Consider the following 26,225-nt stretch of genomic DNA (forward strand, 5'->3'; position numbering starts at 1 on the left):
ATGGCAGGGGAGGTCACAAATGTCTTGAGAGAGGAGCTGCAAAGGGTCAGAAACAGAAACCATTATGACCAGTTGTGGCAAAACAGTGTGGGACAAATAAGGAAGGCCTTGAATCTCAACACAACGCCGTCAAAAAGATGTGCCGCAGGAGTCTTAGAAGCATAGAGAGTGGACACAGGGTCGGATGGAGCCAATTCTGGGCCTGGGGTGAAGTGAAAAGTTGGGAGTCAGAAAAGAATGTCCAGAAGAAACTGTTGAGTCTCTCAACAGGGCTGGATCCTGGAAGGGCCTCCTAACGCAGAGAGCGGCAGAGCTGAGCTTTCCCGTCACAAGAGGGTGGGGTTGACAGCAGGGCCAGCACAGAACACAGGGACAGAGCGGGGCCGAGGCCTGAGTCTGCACAGAGACGGACATGAGACCTGGTAGAGTCTGGCACCTCCCACATAATCCTACAGGTGGTGGAGCCACAGAAACAGAAGGACACACGCATCACGGTGATTTAGAAAATTAACCGGGTTGAGGTACATCAGAGGGACTGCAGGGCAGGAAGAGGGACAAAGGCACACAGGAAGACTGACCAGGACACTACTGAAAAAGCTGCAATGGACGGCAACGGGAGGACACCTGGAAAGAGCAAACTGGACACCGGACACGCGGAGACGCGGAGTCGATAGGACGTATCAACCCACTGCCCGTGACTGGAGACAAAGAGAAATGTACAACCAGGAGCTCTTTCATTACTCTGAGCCTCCCGCAGCTGGGAGGTTTTGCTGCGTTGCCAGGAACAGAGAATTGAAGATGAAGCTTAGAGGAAGAGGGAATGTGGTATGTTTGGTGTGGGATTTAAGATGTTTTGGGGATATCCAAATGGAGATATTTGCCGGCTACCAAGTGTGCGTGAAACTTGAGGAGTTTGGGGCTAAAAACTGAGATTAAAGAATTGATGCCATTAGGCTGACCCCTGGATCCAAAGGGCAGAGAAGCAGGCAGCATGGCCGGGCCAGGGCGCTGGGAATGGTGCTCAATTAGAACATGATTAGGAAGGGGCTCGTCTTTCCATTTAAATTACTGAACTATTTATTTAAGGTTTTCAGTCTAATTTGTGTATGATACTTCTAATGAAATATCCAGCCTTGTTATCCTTTGCCATGAGATCAGTGAACTCTTATAGACACTTAGAAAGTTTTTGTCTAAGTTATAGATGTTTAAAATAAATATAAGTGAGCAGAGATAGTGACAAAATTTATTATTTTTGAGACTATATGACTGGTTCATTTAATTAATTTAGTAGTGATTTTAAATCACATTTATCATACACCTATTGTGTAATGTGGTTCCAATAATTGAAATAACTAACACTACACTGGCATGTTGGAATCTTTATTGAGTAAACTGAGGGTACTAATTCAGTTATGTTTTATGAAATAGCACCAGAAAATAAAATAGTTTAATCTCTTATTTAAAATGATGATATAATCTGAGTAAAAGAGTTTATCACAGCAGTATCCATGGCAGAGATAATGTTCTAGTACAGTGGTTTTCAACTTATGGGTCATGACCCCTTTGGGGGTCGAACGACCCTTTCACAGGGCTCTCTAAGACCATCCTGCACATTAGATATTTACATTACGATTCATAAAAGTAGCAAAATTACAGTTATGAAGTAGCAACAAAAATAATTTTATGGTTGGGGGTCATCACAACATGAGGAAGTGTATTAAAGGGTCGTGGCATTAGGAAGGTTGAGAACCACTGTTCTAGTAGGTCAAATATGCTGAGATCATGGGCTTTGGTGCTCATCCTCAGTGAGAATTGTGAAATTCTGTCTCCAGGATTGTGCTGTCAAAAGGTTAACAAGTGTCCGTGAAGCTGTGGGGAAAGGGAAGCTGCACACTGTGGTTGGGAATGAACATGGGTGCCGCCATTATGGAGCACAGTGAGGAGTTCATAAAAAAAATAAAAATAGAACTACCATGTGATCCAGCAATCCCATGACTGGGTATATATGCAAAAGAAATTAAATCTGTATGTTGAAGTCACATCTGCACTTGCGTGTTCATTGAAACATCACTCACAATGGCTAAGACATGAAAACGATTGTCCACCAGCAGAGGAATAAAGAAGAAAAATGCAATATGGACACTCACATACACACAGGAATATTAGCCACCCCTTTTTGTTTGCCTTTAATCTTAAATAGTTCTCCAAGTAAACTTGAACTCTGAAACTCAGAAAAATATGGGAGAATTGGTCTAGTTTTTATTTATTTATTTTTTTCTGTTTATGGAGAAAAATGTTTCTTTGTAACTTACAATGAAGCCAGAGCCAAGTAAACACTGCAAATGCCGGCTACTGTTTTCAGAATTTCTGCCTTAAAGGAGGCATACTTTCATTTGAGTAAACTTTAAATAATTCTAAAAACACAAATTTTTCTAAATACATCCCTCCTGCCAAAAAAACCTCAACCACAAACTTTCAAATGCGGTATTTCAAATCTATATTTAGAGAAAACAGGTTTTCTTTTTAACATATATACAAATAATTTTTGCTCAGCACCTGTAGCTTAGTGGCTAGGGTATCAGCCACGTGCACTGGGGCTGGCGGTTCAAACCCAGCCTGGACCTACCAAACAACAGTGACAACTACAGCAAATAATTTTGCATGGTTTGGGCTATTACAAATATGCCCAAGCCACAATTCTTTTTTTGTGTGTGTGTGTGTGGTTTTTGGCCAGGGCTGGGTTTGAACCCGCCACCTCCGGCATATGGGACAAGCGCTCTACTCCTTGAGCCACAGGCGCTGCCCCCAAGCCACAATTCTTTATGGAAACCTTAAAGATAGATGCTAAAAGTCACCTCACCACACTGCAAAGACAATGTGTTGTCCTCCCTGTCCTTCCAGGGAGGACCAGAGAGTTCCTTGCTGGTTCCCCCTTGCCTTTCCCCAGGTCATTGACTAGATGTCAGTTAACATCGGTTCGTGCTTAACCTCAAGGGGAGCTAAGAGTGAGAGGTCCAGAAGGGGTGGGGTGCTTAGGGAGACCACGTCTCTGTGAGCACAGGATAGCCTCTGGTGTCCTTCAGTGCCTTTTGGCTCCAACAATGTCCTGTTACTCCCTCATCACACCCCCAGATCCTGGCCTCCTGCCCTTCCTCCTAGAGCAGGTGCAAGACCCAGGATTGGCAGCCTAATTCACGTGATGGCAGAAGCTGCTGTGGCTGCTGCTGGTTGGAAGTCACCAATCTCAGGGAAGCTACTCACCTGGCAATTCAGAGTTGGCACAAGTGCCTGAATAAACCATGCCAGATGTTGACTCTGTTCCCCCCAACTTTCCCAGAAGGGGGAAGGTTGGCTCCATGGAACCACTGTTTAGAAGTCCTGGCATGTCCCTGCCGTGTCGGCATTATTACATCCTCTAGGTGTCCACATTAGCTTCCCTGTCAAATCATGCTTAATCATGCTGATGCTTAATTTGCCAGGTTGTCTAAAGCTCATTATATGTTTACACTTTAAAGGTATTTTTAAAAAAATCATTATGTGATAAAGATATAGAAGGCACTATTTGCGGGAATAAAAACAATAAACTCAACACATCTCCTAGCCTCCTGGGTCACTCTACTTAGGAAATGGATGTGTACATAGTCATAAATGTGATATATTCCACAGTAGAGTTCTGAGCTGCAGGAGTGGGCGGAGCCGTAGTTTAATTGTGTTGTGTGTGCAGGGTGGAGAACTCCGTCACACTAGATCAGTACCCCCAGTTAGGGAAAGCTAAAGCATGTTGGGAAGTAACATAGTTGGACAAATAACCAGTCTTGTGAGTGGGAAGACTCTGAAGTGATGAGATTTGGACTCAGCAATCCCAGATACTTATCCCCCGTTTGGAATCACTGCTTCCATGTAAGTGGACAGTGTGTGCCTCTGTGGTTATGCAAGTCACAGGCATGTTCCAGGTGGCTATGGCACCTGAGATGGGTGTGTAATTGGGACTAAACTCTCAGAGACCAGTCATGGGACTCACTTTCTTATAATGAGTGGCATTAAGAGATGCAATTTTTGGAGACTTCATGACACAAGTAAGATTTGTAGGAAAACCTTTTATGGGATGGGAAGAAAGATCTTATTAGAGAAAAGGAGGTGGGTGAGGAAAGGGTCTGGGAAGATGGGAATGTCCATTACTGGATCTTAGGAGACTGACTCAAGGGCTTTTTGTGCTGGCCGAGCCCAAAAGCAGTCACCCTAAGAATTGTACAGGGACTTGTGGAGTTAAACCACCTCTGGAAATGAGATGACAAAATCTAAATTACATGTGGCAATGAAAATAGAGCCTTTGATAGCTCAATATCCATGTGACAGCTTTGCTCTTCCAGTGAATTATGGGCCTTGGGACCAACAAAGAGGATGGCGGGTGGGGAGGGAGATGGAAGGATGTGGGTTGAGTGTCCTTGATTTACTGCCTAGGACTTCATGCTGGGTGTGTTAGGGAAAGCTCTCTGCCAACACTCTCAGGAGCTGCTGCGTTTCACTGTCACCATTTTACACACGAAGAAATAGGATCAGAGTTAAAGAACCAGATCAAGAGAGCATTACTCATTTCCCAAGAATGAACAGAACCCAACCTGCGATGTTAGCGACTCATCGTACCCCTCTAGGGGAAACATTTTCAAACAGTCTCCCTGAGAAAGAAGAATGTGTTGCGTACTATTAGGTTTTGAGGGATAAGACACAGAAGTACATTAGCCTGATTGTACGCTCTTGTTACGGACTTAGAAAGGACAGGAGTCTAAAGTGACGTTTGGCAGTATTCCGTGGCTCTCGGCTGCCTCAAAGAAGGGCCCACCACACACAGTCTGGTAATAAGTGACATTTAGCAGATATTTACATACTTCTTGTAGAAAGGTCATGTCATTTTCGGAATTTCGCTCCAGTGATATAAAAGCTTTCACTGTCAGTGAGATTTAGGGAATTTACCTTATTGAGGTGATATGCCCAACCACATAAAGTAATGAGTTTCAAACAGGCTTCCCCAAATGAGAAGAATTTAATCACTTGATTTACTTTCTGTCTCTGATTTTATGTCTTACGAATGTAAAATATAACATTTTTAACCCTTTAAGACTTGTAAGCATTTTTATGCAGCAGACTGATGACTGACAGCTGCTGCCAGAGAATGACCCTACGCAGTGAAAGGTCTGTGGCTGGCAAGAGTCTGGTGGGGTTAATTCACACTGATGATGACACAGTAAAACCTGATTTTGACCTTCTGGGAAAAGGACTTCCTCTCACTAAAACCTTTTTTTATAAACTTAATTTAAACTATTTTGTAAATATGGTTTTAAATATTTTGAATATACCTTTTTCCATTTAAATGGTAATCATAGCTTATCCTCACTATTTTCATTAAGTGCTGTGATTTTGTGTTAATTAGAAAAAAAGTTGCCTGTGAAGGGCGGGGTGCCCCAGCACCAAGTGCCTGCCTGCTGTGTTACATTTTGTGTCCTCCCCCTCCCCCTGGCTGCTGTGTGTGTTGCATTTTATGTCTTCCCCACCCCTGCTGTGTGTGTTGCAATTTGTGTCCTCCCCACCCCTGCTGTGTGTGTTGCATTTTATGTCTTCCCCACCCCTGCTGTGTGTGTTGCAATTTGTGTCCTCCCCACCCCTGCTGTGTGTGTTGCATTTTGTGTCCTCCCCACCCCTGCTGTGTGTGTTGCATTTTATGTCTTCCACATCCCTACTGTGTGTGTTGCATTTTGTGTCCTCCCCACCCCTGCTGTGTGTATTGCATTTTGTGTCCTTCCCCACCCCTGCTGTGTGTTGCATTTAGTGTCCTTCCCCTCCCCCTGCTGTGTGTTGCATTTTGTGTCCCCCTACCCTGCCTGCTGTGTGTGTTGCATTTAGTGTCCTTCCCCTCCACCTGCTGTGTTGCATTTTGTGTCCTCCCCTTCCACCTGCTGTGTGTGTTGCATTTTGTGTCCTCTCCCTCCACCTGCTGTGTGTGTTGCATTTTGTTTTCTCCCCCTCCACCTGCTATGTATGTTGCATTTTGTGTCCTCCCCCTCCACCTACTATGTATGTTGCATTTTGTGTCCTCCCCCTCCACCTGCTGTGTGTTGCATTTTGTGTCCTCCCCCTCCCCCTGCTGTGTGTTGCATTTTGTGTCCCCCTACCCTGCCTGCTGTGTGTGTTGCATTTTGTGTCCTCCCCTTCACCTGCTGTGTGTGTTGCATTTAGTGTCCTTCCCCTCCCCCTGCTGTGTGTGTTGCATTTTGTGTCCTCCCCCCACCTGCTGTGTGTGTTGCATTTTGTGTCCCCCTACCCTGCCTGCTGTGTGTGTTGCATTTAGTGTCCTTCCCCTCCACCTGCTGTGTTGCACTTTGTGTCCTCCCCTTCCACCTGCTATGTGTGTTGCATTTTGTGTCCTCCCCCTCCACCTGCTGTGTTGCATTTTGTGTCCTCCCCTTCCACCTGCTGTGTGTTGCATTTTGTGTCCTCCCCCTCCACCTGCTGTGTGTTGCATTTTGTGTCCTCCCCCTCCACCTGCTGTGTTGCATTTTGTGTCCTCCCCTTCCACCTGCTGTGTGTTGCATTTTGTGTCCTCCCCCTCCACCTGCTGTGTGTTGCATTTTGTGTCCTCCCCCTCCACCTGCTGTGTGTTGCATTTTGTGTCCTCTCCCTCCACCTGCTGTGTGTTGCATTTTGTGTCCTCCCCCTCCACCTGCTGTGTGTTGCATTTTGTGTCCTCCCCCTCCACCTGCTATGTATGTTGCATTTTGTGTCCTCCCCCTCCACCTGCTGTGTGTTGCATTTTGTGTCCTCCCCCTCCACCTGCTGTGTGTTGCATTTTGTGTCCTCCCCCTCCACCTGCTATGTATGTTGCATTTTGTGTCCTCCCACTCACTCCACCTGCTATGTATGTTGCATTTTGTGTCCTACCCCTCCACCGGCTGTGTGTTGCATTTTGTGTCCTCCCCCTCCCCCTGCTGTGTGTGTTGCATTTTGTGTCCTCCCCCTCCACCTGCTGTGTGTCTTGCATTTTGTGTCCTCCCCCCTTCACCTGCTGTGTGTGTTGCATTTTGTGTCCCCCTCCACCTGCTGTGTGTGTTGCATTTTGTGTCCTTCCCCCCTCCACCTGCTGTGTGTGTTGCATTTTGTGTCCTTCCCCCCTCCACCTGCTGTGTGTGTTGCATTTTGTGTCCTCCCCCTCCACCTGCTATGTGTGTTGCATTTTGTGTCCTCCCCCTCCACCTGCTATGTGTGTTGCATTTTGTGTCCTCCCCCTCCACCTGCTGTGTGTGTTGCATTTTGTGTCCTCCCCCTCCACCTGCTATGTGTGTTGCATTTTGTGTCCTCCCCCCACCTGCTGTGTGTGTTGCATTTTGTGTCCCCCTACCCTGCCTGCTGTGTGTGTTGCATTTAGTATCCTTCCCCTCCACCTGCTGTGTTGCACTTTGTGTCCTCCCCTTCCACCTGCTATGTGTGTTGCATTTTGTGTCCTCCCCCTCCACCTGCTGTGTTGCATTTTGTGTCCTCCCCTTCCACCTGCTGTGTGTTGCATTTTGTGTCCTCCCCCTCCACCTGCTGTGTGTTGCATTTTGTGTCCTCCCCCTCCACCTGCTGTGTGTTGCATTTTGTGTCCTCCCCCTCCACCTGCTATGTATGTTGCATTTTGTGTCCTCCCCCTCCACCTGCTGTGTGTTGCATTTTGTGTCCTCCCCCTCCACCTGCTATGTATGTATGTTGCATTTTGTGTCCTCCCACTCCACCTGCTATGTATGTTGCATTTTGTGTCCTCCCCCTCCACCTGCTGTGTGTTGCATTTTGTGTCCTCCCCCTCCACCTGCTGTGTGTGTTGCATTTTGTGTCCTCCCCCTCCACCTGCTGTGTGTCTTGCATTTTGTGTCCTCCCCCCTTCACCTGCTGTGTGTGTTGCATTTTGTGTCCCCCTCCACCTGCTGTGTGTGTTGCATTTTGTGTCCTTCCCCCCTCCACCTGCTGTGTGTGTTGCATTTTGTGTCCTCCCCCTCCACCTGCTATGTGTGTTGCATTTTGTGTCCTCCCCCTCCACCTGCTGTGTGTTGCATTTTATGTCCTCCCCCTCCACCTGCTATGTATGTTGCATTTTGTGTCCTCCCCCTCCCCCTGCTGTGTGTTGCATTTTGTGTCCTCCCCCTCCACCTGCTATGTATGTTGCATTTTGTGTCCTCCCCTTCCACCTGCTGTGTGTTGCATTTTGTGTCCTCCCCCTCCACCTGCTGTGTGTTGCATTTTGTGTCCTCCCCCTCCACCTGCTATGTATGTTGCATTTTGTGTCCTCCCCCTCCACCTGCTGTGTGTTGCATTTTGTGTCCTCCCCCTCCACCTGCTATGTATGTTGCATTTTGTGTCCTCCCCCTCCACCTGCTGTGTGTTGCATTTTGTGTCCTTCCCCTCCACCTGCTATGTGTGTTGCATTTTGCGTCCTCCCCCTCCACCTGCTGTGTGTTGCATTTTGTGTCCTCCCCCTCCACCTGCTATGTATGTTGCATTTTGTGTCCTCCCCCTCCACCTGCTGTGTGTTGCATTTTGTGTCCTCCCCCTCCCCCTGCTGTGTGTGTTGCATTTTGTGTCCTCCCCCTCCACCTGCTGTGTGTTGCATTTTGTGTCCTCCCCCTTCACCTACTGTGTGTTGCATTTTGTGTCCTCCCCCTCCCCCTGCTATGTGTGTTGCATTTTGTGTCCTCCCCCTCCCCCTGCTGTGTGTGTTGCATTTTGTGTCTTCCCCCACCTGCTGTGTGTCTTGCATTTTGTGTCCTTCCCCCCTCCACCTCCTGTGTGTGTTGCATTTTGTGTCCTCCTCCTCCACCTGCTATGTGTGTTGCATTTTGTGTCTTCCTCCACCTGCTATGTGTGTTGCATTTTGTGTCTTCCTCCACCTGCTGTGTGTGTTGCATTTTGTGTCCTCCCCCTCCCCCTGCTATGTGTGTTGCATTTTGTGTCCTCCCCCTCCCCCTGCTGTGTGTGTTGCATTTTGTGTCTTCCCCCACCTGCTATGTGTGTTGCATTTTGTGTCCTCCCCCTCCCCCTGCTATGTGTGTTGCATTTTGTGTCCTCCCCCTCCCCCTGCTGTGTGTGTTGCATTTTGTGTCTTCCCCCACCTGCTATGTGTGTTGCATTTTGTGTCCTCCCCCACCTCCTGTGTGTGTTGCATTTTGTGTCCTCCCCCACCTGCTATGTGTGTTGCATTTTGTGTCTGTTCTTTGCAGTTTGCTCTTTGCTTCTTGCCTTTCCTTAGCTTGCTAGCCTCAATTTCTTACTAAGCCCTTGTCAGTCTGCCTGAACTCTCAGGATATGGTTTAGACCAAGGAATGGCAATGATTTAAAACATGGTGTTCAAGCAGGGAATTATCCTCTGAGTGACGTGTGTGAGATCTGGTGCATTAGCACTGATGCTGGCTTTCAGCACTTGGGAGGCAGCGTCTTGATTTTCAGCAGTGTTGCTTCATGACAAAAGTAACTCTGATGACATTCCTTGGGACACTGGAAAACAGTGAGTTACAACTATTTCCAGAATTCTGGAAGACAGAGGGTTTTGTGTTTTATTTTGCTTTTAATGCTGACTCTTCTTCTATAGCTACTTCTTGGCTCTGTTCTTGAAAAACATGCTGTCTCATGCTATAAGGGGACATTCTTACATTTAGCAATTTTTGAAAGGCTACACCCTATTTTGTTTTCTTATTTGACAACTAGGTCTAACAGCTCTATCTCTAACCTTTCTCTATTTGGTGAAAACTAGTCATAGTCTTACATGTTTCTTCCCCTTATTGTAACTGATGGAGAAAAGGAGCCTCATAGCCTTTCATTTTAACTTGGTCTCATTTTAAAGGCTTGTGAAATAGAACTAATGGTAAAAAATTGTTTCAGACGTGTGCTGAACCTCCAGCTCATTCAGAGCTCAAGACAGCACTCTTTGTTTTATAAATAAAGAAACCCAAGCCCAGAGAAGGACGAAGTAACAAACAGCTCACTGGACTGGAAACCAGGTAGTCAGGCTCCAAAGTTCTTATTTTAGAAATAAGAAAACTGACTGCAATTTTGATAACAAGCACCAAGCCAGTAGAAGTGCCGGGATGGTCTGAGTATGCTGACATCCAGGGCTTTATGTCCAAGGAACAAAAAAGAGGAGACATAACTATATTTAATAACAAAACATGATAATTTATTAGTTGTAAATAATATTTACATATATAGTTGACATTTATGCCACTCGAGGCCAGACTTAAAGACACATAGTTATATTTGGTACAATGTGGCACTTTGCCAGCAAATTCCAACTGTAAACAATCACACATTAGTCTGACCCGATTCTGTCCACCAGCTCCAGGTACAGCCGCGTCCTGAGAGCTTTCTCTCTTACCAGCAGATCAACTCATTTCAAACACAGAGCTCTCACTTTACATTGAGAACCCAGAGCAATTATGATATCGCGTGTGGCACTTTGTATCTTCAGCCATTTTTATATATTTGTTTGTTTCTTAATTTTTCTGGCAAGATCTAACTTGAGCTGCCTGTGTAATAATTCTTCTAACTCTGAATGTATTTGCAGTTCTGAGCTCTTGCTCCCAACTGTTTTTAAAGGCATAGAGTGGTAATAGCAATAATATTGAGTAAGAGAATAGCCATGGCCATGCTTTGTTGCTGCCTGTGACTGTACATGAAAGTGTGCTGGGTGAAGATGGGTACACCAAGTTCATTGCTGCATGCCTGGCACGTACAATGCTGCCGAGCACATGTCGTGTGCTCAGAAAACATCACTTGTTTGAATTAATGAATAAATGAACAAATGTTTTTTCATTCAAATTTCTCAGTGGGATCCCTTACATCTCTCCTAAGTTCATAATTGAAATGAACCACAATTGATTAATAAACTCTGCTACTTAAGAAATTCATTCTGCAAAATTACCTAATATAATAATTGGTTTATATTAGGTTATTGTATGCTTAATCATCTTAGTTTATACCTTTAATAATTTCCAAGCCACTGCATAAAAGAAACTTTCTTCTTTAAAAAAAGTTATGCAAATAAACCTAACAAAGACTAATAATATAGGTTTTGATGATAGCTAGATAGACTTGATTTAAGCCCTCATAGAACAATACCCTAGTTCTAAGACAAGAGAAAAGTAACATCTTTGTGTATCACTTTTCTCATCTGCAAAGTGAAGCTGTAAATAACTGCCCCCCAAGGCAGACAGAGCATATTAACAACTTAGCCAAGTCCTGTAACTTATAAGAAACTGAGATAGAAATCCAAGTTGGCTCCCCTGGCTCCATTTTAACCATTTTAGGCTGGTAACTCCCTATGAAATCTTCTAGGAAGTCACCAAGGAACAGTGCTTCTAATCAAGAAGGGCAAATAAGAATTTTTATCAGAGAAATCAAACCAAGAAAGAGCCCCACCCCCCAAAAAAGAAAGAGCCTCCCGACCCGAGCTGGCTGTGTGCACAGCTGACCGGGCTGAAGGCTATAACCTTGTTTTCATTAGCAGCTGCTCTCGCTAACTCAGATGACTTCCACGGGTCAATTCATAATGCAAAGCCACACAGATACATAAGATGAAAAATGTGAAATTAAGATGCAATTATTCTAACATAAAATAAGATTTACAATTAACAGTTTTAATTAACTGGGCATAAAAAGAATTTTAACAACAAGAATATCTTCTGTAACAGGCTTACTCGGCTCAGCGCCTGTGGCTCAAGCGGCTAAGGCGCCAGCCACATACACCTGAGCTGGAGGGTTCGAATCCAGCCCAGGCCCGCCAAACAACAATGAAGACTGCAACCAAAAAAAAATAGCCAGGCGTTGTGGCGGGTGCCTATAGTCCCAGCTACTTGGGAGGCTGAGGCAAGAGAATCACTTGAGCCCGGGAGTTGGAGGTTGCTGTGAGCTGTGATGCCATGGCACTCTACCCAGGCTGACAGCTTGAGTCTCTGTCTCAAAAAAACAAAAAAAACAGGATTACTGTACGCATATTTGGGAGGACGGTATCTCTGGAAAGAGAAACAGTAATTGTAGTGCTATAATAGCAAAACCAGAAAGAAATTCCTCTTGAACACATCATTTTGGAAACTTTGAAGGGAAAACCAAGTCCAAATCTCTCTTTCACAGTATTTGCATTTTAGAGCCCAGAGTCTGAAATGTTTTCATTCAAAAATGATTATTGAATTAAAAAAATGTATTGAACTAAATTAGGTTAAGTATATTTGCTGAAGTATAAATCAAACTGTGCCTTTCACTTAGAATAATGAGAAAATTCAAATAACAGGAGCATACTCTGAAATCCTCTGCAGCTCTGTATGTACGTGCTATATCAATTATAGTATTAGTCTTGCAATTTTGTGTAAAAGGGTTCACGGAAAGCAAATGCAGCCTGCGCATGTGGTTTGTTATCCTTCCTCTGTTACTTTTGTTTTTCTTTTCTCCTTTCAGTCCCGCCTTTTATCCAACCTTTTGAGTTTCCGAGATTCTCCATTGGGCAGCGGGTCTTCATCCCGTGTGTGGTGGTCTCGGGGGACTTGCCCATCACCATCACCTGGCAGAAGGACGGCCGGCCGATCCCAGGGAGCCTGGGGGTGACCATCGACAACATTGACTTCACCAGCTCCTTGAGGATTTCCAACCTGTCCCTGGTGCACAATGGCAATTACACCTGCATCGCCCGGAATGAGGCAGCGGCCGTGGAGCACCAAAGCCAGCTGATTGTGAGAGGTGAGCAGAGGGAGGTGTGCCATGTGGCTTTGACAACATCACGCTCAACACAGAAATGCACTCTTACCTCACTAAAAAAACACCGCTATGGGAACCAAACTTGAATTCCCCTGAACTCCAAGGCCAGGTTTTATTTACCAAAAAAGATGATAGTTCAAATGATTAGCAGCTAAGAAATATGTGAATGAAAAGTGGGAGCCATAGGACTGAATTCATAAAGTAGGACTTATGCATACATGCCCACTGTTTGGGGGAACCGAAGAATTTATGCAGCCCTTTGTGCAACACTTCTTATCACTTAGGTGAATGGCTTTTAAAAATAAAATATTTGTCAAAGCTGCATATCACAGTTTTTCTAAAAAAAAAAAAGTGAAATACCTGAGTTACAAAATAATTGACTTAATTTATGAAGTTAATGATGAGATCCCTCGCATGGCACTAGAAAAACAAATCTTTCAAATTCTGTGTATTCCTTTTGGGGGGGATAAAGTTGGTCAGAAGCATGTTTTCAATTAAACTATTCATTTTGGAAAATCTGATAACTAATACCGAGAGTTATGTAAATAGCTAGTAAAGTGTATTTTCCTCACTAGAATCCCCCAAAACAAAAAACCTCAAAAATACCTTAGTTTACTCTCCGTGTGGGATAAGCTGTACTGGAATAAAAAGAAAGATGGAATTGGGAACATTCATATAAAAAAATAAAGGTTTGGTTATAGAATATTATTATTGCTAAGGTATTAAATATTTTAATATAAAAATAGTGAATTAAAAATACTCTGTTTCCCCGAAAATAAGACAGTGTCTTATTTTAAGGTGTGCTCCCAAAGATGTGCTAGGTCTTATTTTCAGGGGGCATCTTATCTTTCCTGTAAGTAGGTCTTATTTTCGGAGGATGTCTTATTTTCGGGGAAACAGGGTAGTAGATTTTGAAATTTTTGTTTCAGTTTTAGAAATATGGTTTTCTTTGCTTATCTCTCTTATTTGGCATTAAATCTACTATATATATATATATATATATTTTTTTTTTTTTTTTAGACAGAGTCTCACTATGTCGCCCATGGTAAAGTGCTGTGGCGTCACAGCTCACAGTAACTTCCAACTCTCCAACTCTTGGGCTTAAATGATTCTCTTGCCTCAGCCTGCCCTGAGTAGCTGGGACTACAGGCACCCACCACAATGCCTGGCTATTTTTTGTTGCGGTTGTCATTGTTTAGCTGGCCAGGGCCAGGTTGGAGCCCTCCAGCCTCGGTGTATGTGACTGGCGCCTTAACCACTGTGCTATGGGCACCCAGGCGAAATCTACTATTGTTTTGATAGAGAAGCTGTTGCAACAGTCCTTAAACTAAGCAGAGTATGGTATTATTTACAGAGAAATTTTAAATAGAGTAGTCCAACTTGTCGAAAACATTGGCAGTGGTCTCATTACATCTAAAATGTGAGCATTGGTCTTATATCCAGGGGTTATTCAAGTCACCAATCTCAGATCAAAATTCCCAATGTCCATCAGTGAACTGAGCAGCTGGCGCTCTCTGAAGTCTGGAAAATGTGGGTTCTCTGTGGTTTCATGACCCCCAAGAGCAGCATGCATTTGTCTACCAGGATACCTTCCAGCACATTGCAAAAGTAACTGTATGAAATAAAAGATTTATATTGATTTGATTATTTGCATTTAAAATTCCTAAACACTGTTGGCTGAGAGTCGTCATTAGGAGGAGACGTGTCCACTCTGTCCTAACAATAGACAGATGGCCCAGGTCCCACCCCAGTCCCTGGTGCTTGTGCCCTTGTCACCTCTCCTTCCTTTCTGGCTGGAAAGGAATTCACTTTCTATCCAATTGCCAACAAAAGAACATGATATGACTTAGAAGTCATATGAAGAAATCACCTTCATACTTCTGGGAAAAAATAATTACCTGAGCAAATGATTAAGAAAATAAATATATCCTCAATTAGACACAAACTAAAGATACTCATGACATTTGTTCTTTCTGCCTTGCACTTTTGGGTATAAGAATTGAGATGTTTAGGGGGGTTTTTCCTGATTTTTTTGAAGATAAATAAAAATGGGAGCCAATCTAGTATCTGTTTCCCAAGCGTTTTCTTATATGTAGAATTGACTCTTACAGTGGTTTGTGAAGGGCCAAATGGTACATCAGCCTGTCTTCTGTGTAATCTGCTCTGACGGAACCAGGTCAGGGAGTGGAAGTGTCTGATAAAATGCATGTGGGTGTCCTTCATTTCACTTGCCCTTGCAGAAAATGCAACCAGACATTTTTGACAAAGGCAAAGGTCAGCTGGACTGAAATTGAGCCCAGCTATTCATGGTAATGTAGCTAATCACTATATGATTAATGGGTTCATGTGATTATTCTTCAAATATGTTTAAAAAGCTTAACCAGGTAGGTTATATAGCCCCAAGGAAGGTGGCAGGCTTCACAAACAGATCAGCATGTCGGAGAAGCAGGCAAGGGCCAGGTGTCCTCAACCTCGACTGCACCGTGGGATCTCCTGGGAGATTTACGAAAACACAGATACACGGTTCCAGTCCCAAACCAGACCTAATAAGCCATTACTTCTGGGAGCAGATCCATCCTCCAGATTCCTGGGGAATTCTTTTTTCTTAATCAAAAATCACTGTTTGGTGGTTCTGAAACTTTGGTGCACATTCAAATTGCATGTGGAACTTTAAACTTGTCCCGATGTCCAGGCTGTTAGCCCCTACCAATTAAATATCCACTCTTGAAGGTGGGACCCAGGCATCCATCATTTGTGAAATCCCCTACTGGATTCTAATATACAGCCAAGTTTGAGTCCCAGCCCACTAGATAATTTGAATATGCAGCGATTTTAGAAGGCGGAATTTTTTGTTGTTGTTGTTCTAAATGAAAAGAGAAGACATTGTAGACTATAACCAAGGCAGTGACACAGCCAGATTTATCTTTTTAATTATCACATTTTCATCTGGGGAAAGAATGGTCTGGGCCAAAAGCAAGGAGAGTGGTTAAGAGGCTTTTTTGGAAGTCCAGGCAAGATCCAACTGCCGTGGCCGAGGGCAGGCGAAGCAGCTGACTCACAGTAAGCCTTGGAGGTGAGACGACCAGAGTGCACTCACAGAGCAAATACAGCAAAGGAGAGAGCAGCGTCTGTAAAGAATCGTGTTCTGCCTCTAACAAGGTGAATGAGGACCAAGGAGACAAGACCGTACAGCCCCAAGGCACCCAACGTGGAAGGTTCCAGAATTGGACACCGGGAGTCAGCAAAGGAGGTAGGAAGTGAAGAGGAGCCGCTGGTCAAGTTGAAGGAGGTCCACGGGACTGTGGGACTCTGGAAGCAAAATAGGAGATGCATCAAAAGGAGGAGTGACAGAAATCAAAGCCAGAAGGAGGGGAAGAGGAAACTCAGACTTGTTCACGGTTCTGCAAAGGTGGATGTTGTCTGTGACCATGAAGGACAGTGTGGCTGCAGCAGCTTGAATCAAGGAGCTTAAGAAAATAAGGAGGTGAATGTGTAAGAACTCAAGAAAATACTACCATTTTCGTATTTTTAGGAATTTTGCTATGACAGGAGACAGAAAAAATGGAGAGGAAGTTGGAAATGTTCGTGGGACAAGGGGAAGTGTTGTTTTAAGACTGGATACTTAACAGCGTGCTTGTGTGTCCTTGTGTGCTTCTGGGGATAGGCCAGAGGAGAGGAAAACATTGTGTGGCAAGATAAAGAGGCAGAAATTACAAGATCAAAGTCTCTGTCAGTGAGTGGGAATTGGGTTCTCTGTGCCAGTGTTATGTATTCGAAGTAATACGATGGCAACCATGGTGTGGGTTCCAAAAGGGAGAACCAACAGAAATGATTGGAAGTTTCAGAGAGGGCATATCTGGGCTCAAATAACTGTATTGACAAACAAAACATTTATCTATCAAATGGGACCATCACAGAGTAACAGGTATTGGATTTATCCTCCTACCATAAACAACTACAAATTGTACTAAAATATGTAAAAACTATTCAGGCAGTGGAACAGGCAGCCCAGGGCTGTGATCCTCAAGAAAAGGGGAAGCCCACAAGGTGAGCCCCAAGTTCACTGTGGATCTCTGCTTGGGGTACTTTCCAACTATGGCAGAGAGGAGCAGAGACCAGTCAATAGCTGGGCTCTTGCTGGATACAGAAAATAAGACAGGAATTTAAAGCTACTGAGGTTCTGGATATTGCAGGGTAAGGTCCTGGTGCTCAGGGAGCTGTTATAAGCTCTCTAGAAATCCATACAGGGCTTCCCATGTGTCTAGCTCAGCGTTGCGCTTCATGTGCACGGGTGAGACTGTGTGGGACGGTGCTCGGAAATGGTGGTGCTCTGACTAGCCAGGATGGAGAAGGCATGGGGAATTCAGCTGACATCTCAGAAAGATCACGTGCTGGCTGGAATAAGGGCTGCTCCGGACCATCCCTTAATAAGCATAAAGGGATTCTTGGTAGAAGGAACTTTCCCCACAAGTAAATTAATTGGATGCACAGTCAACGTTCTACACTCAAGGGGAAGACAGCACATGCTAAATGCAGTGGACACAGTCAGATATGGGCAGAACTCACTTTATTATGCTTTGCTGTATTGAACTTCCCAGATATTGTGGCTTTTTTTTTTAATTGAAGGGTTGAGACATCCCTGCATTAAATGAGTCTTTTGAGGCCATTTTTCCAACAATAGATGCCCACTTCATGTCCAAGTGTCACAGTTCAGTTATTCTTTCCATATTTCAAACTTGTCATCATTATCATGTCTGTTATGGTGATCTGTGCTCAGTGATCTTTGATGTTACCACTGTAATTGTTTGGGGGCACTGTGACCTGTGCCCAAACAGGATACTGAACTTAATCCATAAACGTGTGTGTCCTGACCCATCCACCGACAGGCCATCTCCTCTTCTCTCCTCCTTTTCCCCAGCTTCCCTATTCCCTGAGAAAAAACAATATTGAAATTAAGCCAGTTCTTAACCCTACAGTGACCTCTAAGGCTTCAAGGGAAAAGAAGAGTCACATGTCTCTTAGTTTAAGTGAAAGCTAGAAATGATTAAGCATGGTGGCATGTCAAAAGCTGGGATGGACTAAAAGCTAGGCCTTCTGCAGCAGTTAGCCAAGTTGTGAATGTAAAGGAAAACTTTTTGAAGAAAAGTAAGACACATCTCGGTGAACACATGAATGATAAGAAAGCAAAAAGAAAAAAAAAAACTTTATTGTTGATGCAGAGAAAGAGAAAGTTTTAACAGTCTGGATAGAACAAACCAGCCACAACATTCCTTTAAGCCAGAGCATAACCCAGAGCAAAGCCCTGAGTCTCTTCAATTGTGTGAAGGCTGAGAGAGGTGGGGGAAGCTACAGAAGAAACGCTGAAAGTTAGCAGAGGTTGGTTTGAGAGTTTAAGGAAACAAGCCATCTCCATAGGATAAAAATGCAAGGTGAAGCAACGGGTGCTATTGCAGAAGCTGCAGCAAGTCACCCAGAAGAGTTAGCTGAGATCGTAGATGAAGGTGGCTGCACACAACAACAGCTTTTCCATGTAGACAAAACAGCCTTATTTTGAAAGAAGATGCCGCCAGGACTTTCGTAGCTACGGAGGAGAAGTCAATGCCTGGCTTCAAAGTCTGAAACCTCAGGCTGTCTCGTTATGTGCTCAGGCAGCTGGCGATGTTAACTGTTTTATTATAACAAAACAACAAAAATAATTCCTCCCCAACCCCAATAAACAGATCAAGCCGAAAAGCACTATATTGTAAACAATTCTCATTTGGGGCCCCATTAAGAAAAAATGTCTTCATAGGAATCCTTTTGAAACTTCAGATACTGTCAGCCTGTGTGGATCCCTTGACAGGATTTTGGCATTTTAGAATATATATCAAATTACTATTTGGGGAGAGACAAATAATTGGATATTTGGATATAATTGTGATTCAGAGACTTGTAGGCAAGAATAGCCTACATTGCCTCTTGGGGAAACTTTTTCTCCTACTCTTTAATCACTCCTCATCCCCACTAAAAAATCACTCTATTGGAAAACCAAGGATATTGGCCATCGTGCTCACTACAATGTAGCAAATAATGTGTTATACGAACAAAAAGAACTCAAAATGTAGTTTAAAAGAATGGAAACCAGCTACTGTGGGAAATTATACACCCAGACACCATAAGAGTATTCAAAACCTTTAGGGCCTGTTGTAACATAAGTGTTGGCCCAAATTTTAGCAATCCCAAAGGCGCCACATCCATCCACCTTGTGTTCTGTGTCTTAGTAGCCAGAATCTCCCTAGGGGGCTCTTTTCTGCTCTTCCTCATATGGCACTTCTGTTGGGTCCTTCCTCCTCAAAGACCTTGGGCTTTGGGGTCACCCTGATCTAAGTTATTAACTTGGCCTTGCTCCATTTCCCTGGTCTACAAAACTGAAATGGTAATATCTATTTACTCATTCATGCATTCCACATATAGTTGCAGAGTATTTTGTATGCTTCAGTCCTATGCTACATGCTGGGGATACAATAGTCTGCGAGAAAGAAATGGTTCTTACTCTCACAGGTGTACAGCCCCATGTGGGGGACAGGAAATTAAACAAACAGTACTAAGCATGTGTGGGAAAGGCTATGATAGAGCAACTAAGCATTTGTAGAAGGACCCAATCTCGTTTGCACCATCAGAAAAGGTGTCCCAGACTAACAGAGCTGTGGGCTGAGATGTAAATTTAAATGAGTAGGAATTCATTAAATGAAGAGTTGCAGAAGGATGTATGAAGGTCCAACAGCAAGAATAGTCTCAAGACTGAGGAATAGACGGAGTTTTAGAATGGCTGGAGCAAAGCCTGCTAAAGGGGATTGTCAAGAACTGAAATAGGAGACCAAGGACTAAAGTAATGAAGAACTTTTACAATATTGTAGGAGTCTGGATTGTACCAAGGGGCAATGGAGTATGAGATGATTTTAAGCAGGGGTGTCAGATCATCTGATTTGTGTCGTGGAAGGACCCTTTAGCCCACTGTGCGGAGAGTGCACTCAAGTGGGACAGCTGGTAGCAGGTAGACCAGTTAGAGGCTGTCTGAGAAATTCAGGTTAAAGATAACATTGGCTTTGTCCTAGATTGAGTTGCCTTGAAAGCAGAGTGTCAGGCACAGAATTATCTGCAGATGGTTTGTTTGGGATATAATTCCTGGGTCCCAGAGTAAGACTGTGGGAAATAATGAGATCAGAAAGGGAGATAAAAAAATCAATAAACGTTGTTTTAATGAGCAGGCTATTGCTGTGTGCTCCTGGAGCTCTTTCTTACGGGGAACACTCCGAGGAATCAGGCAGAACAGTGGTTCTCAAAGTGTGTCTCTGGATCAGCATTCTGAGCACCACCTAGGAGCTCATTAGCAAGGTAGATGGTCTAACTGGTCTGCCTGCCTGGCCTACTGTGCCATAGTTTCTGGGCACAGGCTTCAGCAATATGTACTGTAATCAGCTCTGCAGGTGATTATGATGCTCTCAAATGCTTGAGGCCCAGAATGGGACACACCTCAGAATTGCTCCACTGGATTGGAAGAGAGAGAGGCAGAACGTCACACCATGATTCCTGTCATTCACGGATGGACAGCTGTTTTCCACATGTCAGAGTGGTGCCAGTGAGGATGAGTTTTAAAGGTTCATGATTCAGAGAAGGCCCGAGAAAGTGGAGAGAGTCCTGCCCTCAGTGCAGTATCCTGGTAAAGTGAGTGGAGCTGTCCGGCCGGGCAGTGCTGAAACCACATGCACAGAGGGGCTGTGGCGCTTCACCACACACCTGGACTGCTTTGTGACTAGGCAGTGACAGTGGAGGTGAAATGAATTTGAAGATGCTTGATACATATTCGTGGAATAATCAGTACCTGATACAGGAGATAACAGAGGGGAATGTGAAAGATAATTCACGGTTTTCTTTCTTGAGTACCTTGACGGATGGTGGTCATAGGAATAGGTACCATTTTAGAGGGTTGAGTTTGAGGTGTCTTTGAAATATCTAGTGACCAGTGGGATATGGTGATTGATACATAAAGAGGGAAAGACAATCATCATGATGAGAGTGGGCAGAATAGCTCAGGAGGTGTGTTAATGAGATGTCAAGATTGAGGTTGAAACCCTGAGAAGCAGGAGTGGGTAACAGTGGAGAATAGTCTCTTCAATCAGCAAGTAAAACAAAAATCATCTTGAGAAGAATACTGGGAGGGGAAAAAGGCAGTGGACTTAAGAGTCTCTGAAACACACCAGGCACTCACTAAATGTTCACTTTTATACTATGCAATTCCTTGGGGGAACTCCTGCTTTTCTTAGAATAGTTCCCTGGGCTACTATTTTGTAGAACAAAACATTTGGGTCAGGAAATATTTCTTTAGAAAAGATCTTCATGTCTTTTATTAAACAGCTGTTTACTTAAAAAAAAAAAAATGGGAACTCCATTGTCCCTGGAGATCTTGGCCATTCTAGGTGCTTAGAGCAGATAAGAATGGATGACGTTAGCTGCCTTTTAAACATTTAGCCCTCACTCAGACACTCGTCCTGCTCTGGAGTTTGAATCTTAGCTGTGCTGCTCCCATCTTAAAGTGTTGCAAAACCCCTAGGGATCATATATCATTTATCTTCACATTAGGCTCTGAGTGGGCAAAGAAAAATTATTGAGAGACTTAGCCCAGTGTTGTGGCGCATACCTGTTCTCTCAGCAGGAGCCTGAGGCAGGAAGATCACTTGACCTCAGGAGTTTGAGGTGACAGAGCCAGATTCTTTGTCTCTTAAAAAAAAAAAAATCTGGGATTCCTCTCTACTCTTTCCACGTAAAACTCCAGTGGGACACATCCTGACAGGTGTATGATGTGGGGGTCTGGTCTGCCTACTGTGAACACCTGGATGACTATAGGCCCAGAATTCTTACTGTAACTCACAAGTTCACTTTCATGGAAGGGGCCTACATATTTGTTAGTGCATGATAAGAAACCAGTAAGGTACTGAATATTTAAATTCATGACAATCTTCTATCGATGTTTAAAGGAAGTATATATGATTTGTCTTATTCATGCACTTAGTAATATATAGAATTTTTCTCAAGAAAATGTGCCTATATGTCAAGTTACATAATATATGAACTTGAGGTAAAATACTGAGCTATTAATTAGTTTCTGTGCCCTAAAAATTAAAAATCTCCCTTATTTCTGAAGTGTCTTTATTAGGTTTTTGTGTGAATGTGGATCAATGGAAGTATTTGAGGAGAGAATTTTAGTCTGAGAGCAAAAGGCTGGACATGGGGAGTCCACTAGGTACTCCTGCCAGTTTCTGAAACAATTTTCAACAGCAATATAGTAGAGTTACTCTACTAATATAAGGTCCATTTTCATCTGTAATTACCTTGTACTTCCCCTATGTTAATGGTAATTTCCCATATAAACCTCTCTGATCCATGTTAAAATAAGATTTCATTGGATTAGAACCAAATTGAGGGGCAGTGCTCATGGATCAATTACAATTAGCCTTTCTTCTGGAGAAAACACAAGAGTTTAGCTAACCTAACTGTATGACAAGAGATTTCTTGCTCTTAGTAGAATTTGAGCCCAGTCAAGTATAAATGTGATGACCATAGATTTGCGTTCCACCCTGGAAAGAATGATTTTCTTGTATTATATCTTAAATTTTGCAATCTATCCTGAAGGTTGACTGCTCACCTCTAATGGAAAATGTTAGTCTATATAATCTCTATTGTTTTTCCTAGAAATACCCATGTAATTTCTTTACCATGAGACAATCGTTCATTATTATAATGTTAAATATATTCATAGTTTATTGAAGATTTTTATCACAAAATATCATCTACATGAAGTAAAATTATTTACTAACTGTTAATCAAAGACCTGTTGGCTCTGTAAATTATTTATTTCATTTGTAAGTTGGGTACTTTGTTCATTAAGAATATGTCAAAGCTAAACATAAATCAACCAACCTTCTTACAAGGCTTAATAACTTCATCTGCTGTCCTGAGAAATTCTCTAATCTTACTTCATTTAATCTTTGTAACAATCCTTTAAAATGGTTACTGCAATTTTCCAAAATTTGGAGGAAAGGAAATTAAGGCCAAGAGACATTTGATAATTTGCATAAAATTACCCAATGTGGAGTAGCAGAGCTGGAGACCACACCGCCGTGTCAGCTCATGGTTCCTGGCTGGTGGCCATCACCTTCTGTTGCATCTCCACATGTAATGCTTCCTACAAAAAAACCCAGGCTCAAACGTTAAAACCAATCTCATCGGCAGAAACACGGCCTTGAGTTCTATTGCTGGCTGCTGCTGTATTTGATATTGTTCCCTCCTCCTTGGTTATTTTCCGACTACAATGACCTTCCCTTGGCTCACATCACCCTAACATGCATCTAAGCTCCTGCCAAACTTGGATCTGCCCTTCCCCTTGGTCTATCACATGTGGTGACTAGAATTCCTGCCCATCTGTTTCTGTCTCAAAATGGAGAATACCAGGTATCACAGGCAGACAAGATTAGCCGTACCAGGAATTGAGGAGGAGAGGAAGAACACTCATGTGCTCAGTGTTTACTGCGTGTGGACGTAATTCACCTCCCCTCACATAACCTATGACTGTCTCATCGGAGGTACATGCAGCAATGAATCCTCGACTTGCTGGGAAAGATTTGTGGATTACAATACCTGCAGACGTTAGCGTTCCCAAAAACTTTGTGTCTTCTCTTAAAGAGACTCAAAGACTCTTAAAAACCATAGTAGCTTGCCTCAGAGTATTTGCTTTCTCTTGGGTGATATGTTCTAAGCAAAGTGCGTGTACATGTTTGGGGTAGGGATGGACTTTGCAGCACCTCACAGCATTCACCAGATGAGCAGTTACTTAGTCTCTTATTTTATTATTTTATAAGCTCACTATAAAGCCCAAATGGTAGTTCACTACAACTGGACTTTCACAGTCCCCCTTTGTCCCAGAATGGCACTGACATCAAGAATAACAGTCTGCGTGTCCTCATAAGATTTCTGGAGAAAGCTGGATCCCAGGATGTGTTCATTATTGCTTTCAGGAAGTGTCTATCAACTCTACCTTCATCTTTAGGGAGTGTCTATCAACTCTACCTTCATTGCCTTTTAGGGGAAAAGTCAACAACAAATGCTCTGAACATTTGGCACCAAGAAGAACACTCGTCCATGATAATTGATATTTGAGGGGCAAATATGTATTTTATTTGTTCTGTTACTGGAATTTCTTCTTCAGTAGGTCCTTGGTCTCAGGGATTCAAAGAATGAATCCATGGACCACAGATTAGTGGTAAGACAGGATTTATGTTACAGAAAAGAATACAGAAAAAGCACCAGAGCTTCTGGCAGAGTGATAAATCCAAGGTGGAAAAACCCGCTCCTCCACCTGTATCCTTAGGGGTATATATGTAGCCTGACAAATGAATGGGTATAGGCCCTTCCAGGGGGCAGAGTTAGCGAATGTGTGGACGAATGGTTACAGGCCCTTTTACTGGGTGAAAAGTCAGTGCGTTCCCTTCAGGAAATTTCCCAAACCTAAGAAACTTATGTGAAATTGACCAGGCCTAGGAAATGGGGGCTTCCCCCTTTCAGCCCGGAATGGAGAACCCTGCACCAGAGCCACTCCCAGCCACAGAAGCCGTGTGTATGCCCCAGCTGTGCGTGTGCCCCAGAAATAGTTCTATTTCTATTCTCTGTGGAATTAAATCCTGAAGATCTTTGATAACACGAATTGAAACACATTCGTTTGGTTTAATCAAATTCCCACTCTTAAGAAATCAGTTTTCCTGATGCAAAGTACTTGTTTCTACTACAAAGGGTCTGGAAAGTTACAGGAAGATACGTCAAAGAACCAAAAGATGTACCATTTAATCCAGCAATCCCACTGCTCCGTATTTACCTTAAGGAAGAAAAAGCTATTCTGTAAAAAAGATACTTGCATTCTGATATTTATAGCAGCACAAGTCATGATTGCAAAGATGTGGAGACAACCATAGTGCCCACCAAGACACCAGTGGATTAATAAAATGTGTATACCATGGAGTGTCGCTCAGCTGGGAAAGAGATAATGGTGAACTAAGATCTTTGTAACAATCTGGGAGAAACTGCAGACCATTTTTCTAAGTGAAGTATCAAAAGAATAGAAAAACAAACACCACAGGTGCTCACATTTAAAGGGGAACTAAAATACCAACACACATGCATACATATGGTAGTAAAATTCAGCGGAAATCAAGCCAGTGGAGGTGGGGAGAAGGGGTAGGTTAGTTCATACCTGGTGGGCAGGGAGCACACTGCCTGAGACATAATTGTAACCTTGACTCAGACCATACAAAAGTAATGTGTGTAACCAAAAATGCACCCCTGTACCATTCTGAGATAACAATAAATACCTCATTAATAAAAATTAAAAAAAAACCTATCACTGAGATTACTCCCCTAATTTGTCCCAAACCACAAATAATGTTGTTTTTATTTTTTACTTTCCTACACATATGAAGGATTCATCGTGTGTTCATTAGAATGATTCAATTTCTTAAAGTCATGCCCTTCTTCAGTTTGGTCACGTCTGAATTACTGGTGACATTTATCTTTTCAGTTCCTCCAAAGTTTGTGGTTCAGCCACGGGACCAGGATGGGATTTATGGCAAAGCTGTCATCCTCAATTGCTCAGCTGAGGGTTATCCTGTACCAACCATCGTGTGGAAATTCTCTAAAGGTATGACATTAATATGACGCTACTTGATTTGCTCGCTAGCTGCCCAGCGTGAGTCATGTTGTGAAGGATTGCATGGGTGTGTCCTGTCTTTCTGGAGATGTTCCTTGCAGTAAATATATGTCCCTGTCTCCACCAAGCCTGTCATTGTCTCACAGACACTCATAGTCACCCACCCAGGTATTTTTATTTAGACCAACAAAGTGTCTTTTCTTGCACAATATGCCTAGGAAGGACCAGGAAAGGGAGTCAGGTTATCCACCCAGCTTACTTCACCATTTAGCAGAGTACTGAACCTCCCCTCCTGTGTTAGATAACCACGGTCTGCCTAGTAGCCACTGCAAACCTGGGGAAGTGGAGATGCAAGTTTAAATTATCAGAATTACTTCTACTTGAAGGATTATTTTCCCAGTATTTATATATATATGAGATTAAATGGTTTTAAAGAGTTAAAAAATAAATCATCAATTATTCTATTTCCCTGGTTACTGTAGAATATACATATTACATATTATCCCCTTGTGCTGTTTTAAAAACAAACACATCCAGCGTCCTAGGTGAGTGTTCAGTGTCCCTCCTCCCTCCTAAGCATGCTTCCTGTTTTTCAGGTATCGCTGTAGACATTATATAAGTGGAAGCTTATAACAGAGCCTAGTGGTGAAATCATTTTAGTCCCTGGAAAAATAATTTATGTTCATTATATCGGCTTCTTCAGAAAGATTCCTTAACTGTGTTAGCA

General features: G+C 43.2%; 1 protein-coding gene across 3 annotated transcripts in view; it reads left to right on the forward strand.

Moving 5' to 3' along the window:
* The window catches only part of DSCAM (DS cell adhesion molecule), a 738,786-nt gene that overhangs the window by 461,144 nt on the left and 251,417 nt on the right, over window positions 1-26,225 (forward strand). For all 3 annotated transcript variants that reach the window (XM_053565720.1, XM_053565722.1, XM_053565721.1), the window contains 2 exons: window positions 12,469-12,747; window positions 25,370-25,489. In XM_053565720.1, the coding sequence (XP_053421695.1) occupies window positions 12,469-12,747; window positions 25,370-25,489 (399 nt within the window). The remainder of the gene's footprint in view (window positions 1-12,468; window positions 12,748-25,369; window positions 25,490-26,225) is intronic.

This window comes from Nycticebus coucang, chromosome 16 (assembly GCF_027406575.1).
Source record: "Nycticebus coucang isolate mNycCou1 chromosome 16, mNycCou1.pri, whole genome shotgun sequence".
Taxonomy (NCBI): domain Eukaryota; kingdom Metazoa; phylum Chordata; class Mammalia; order Primates; family Lorisidae; genus Nycticebus; species Nycticebus coucang.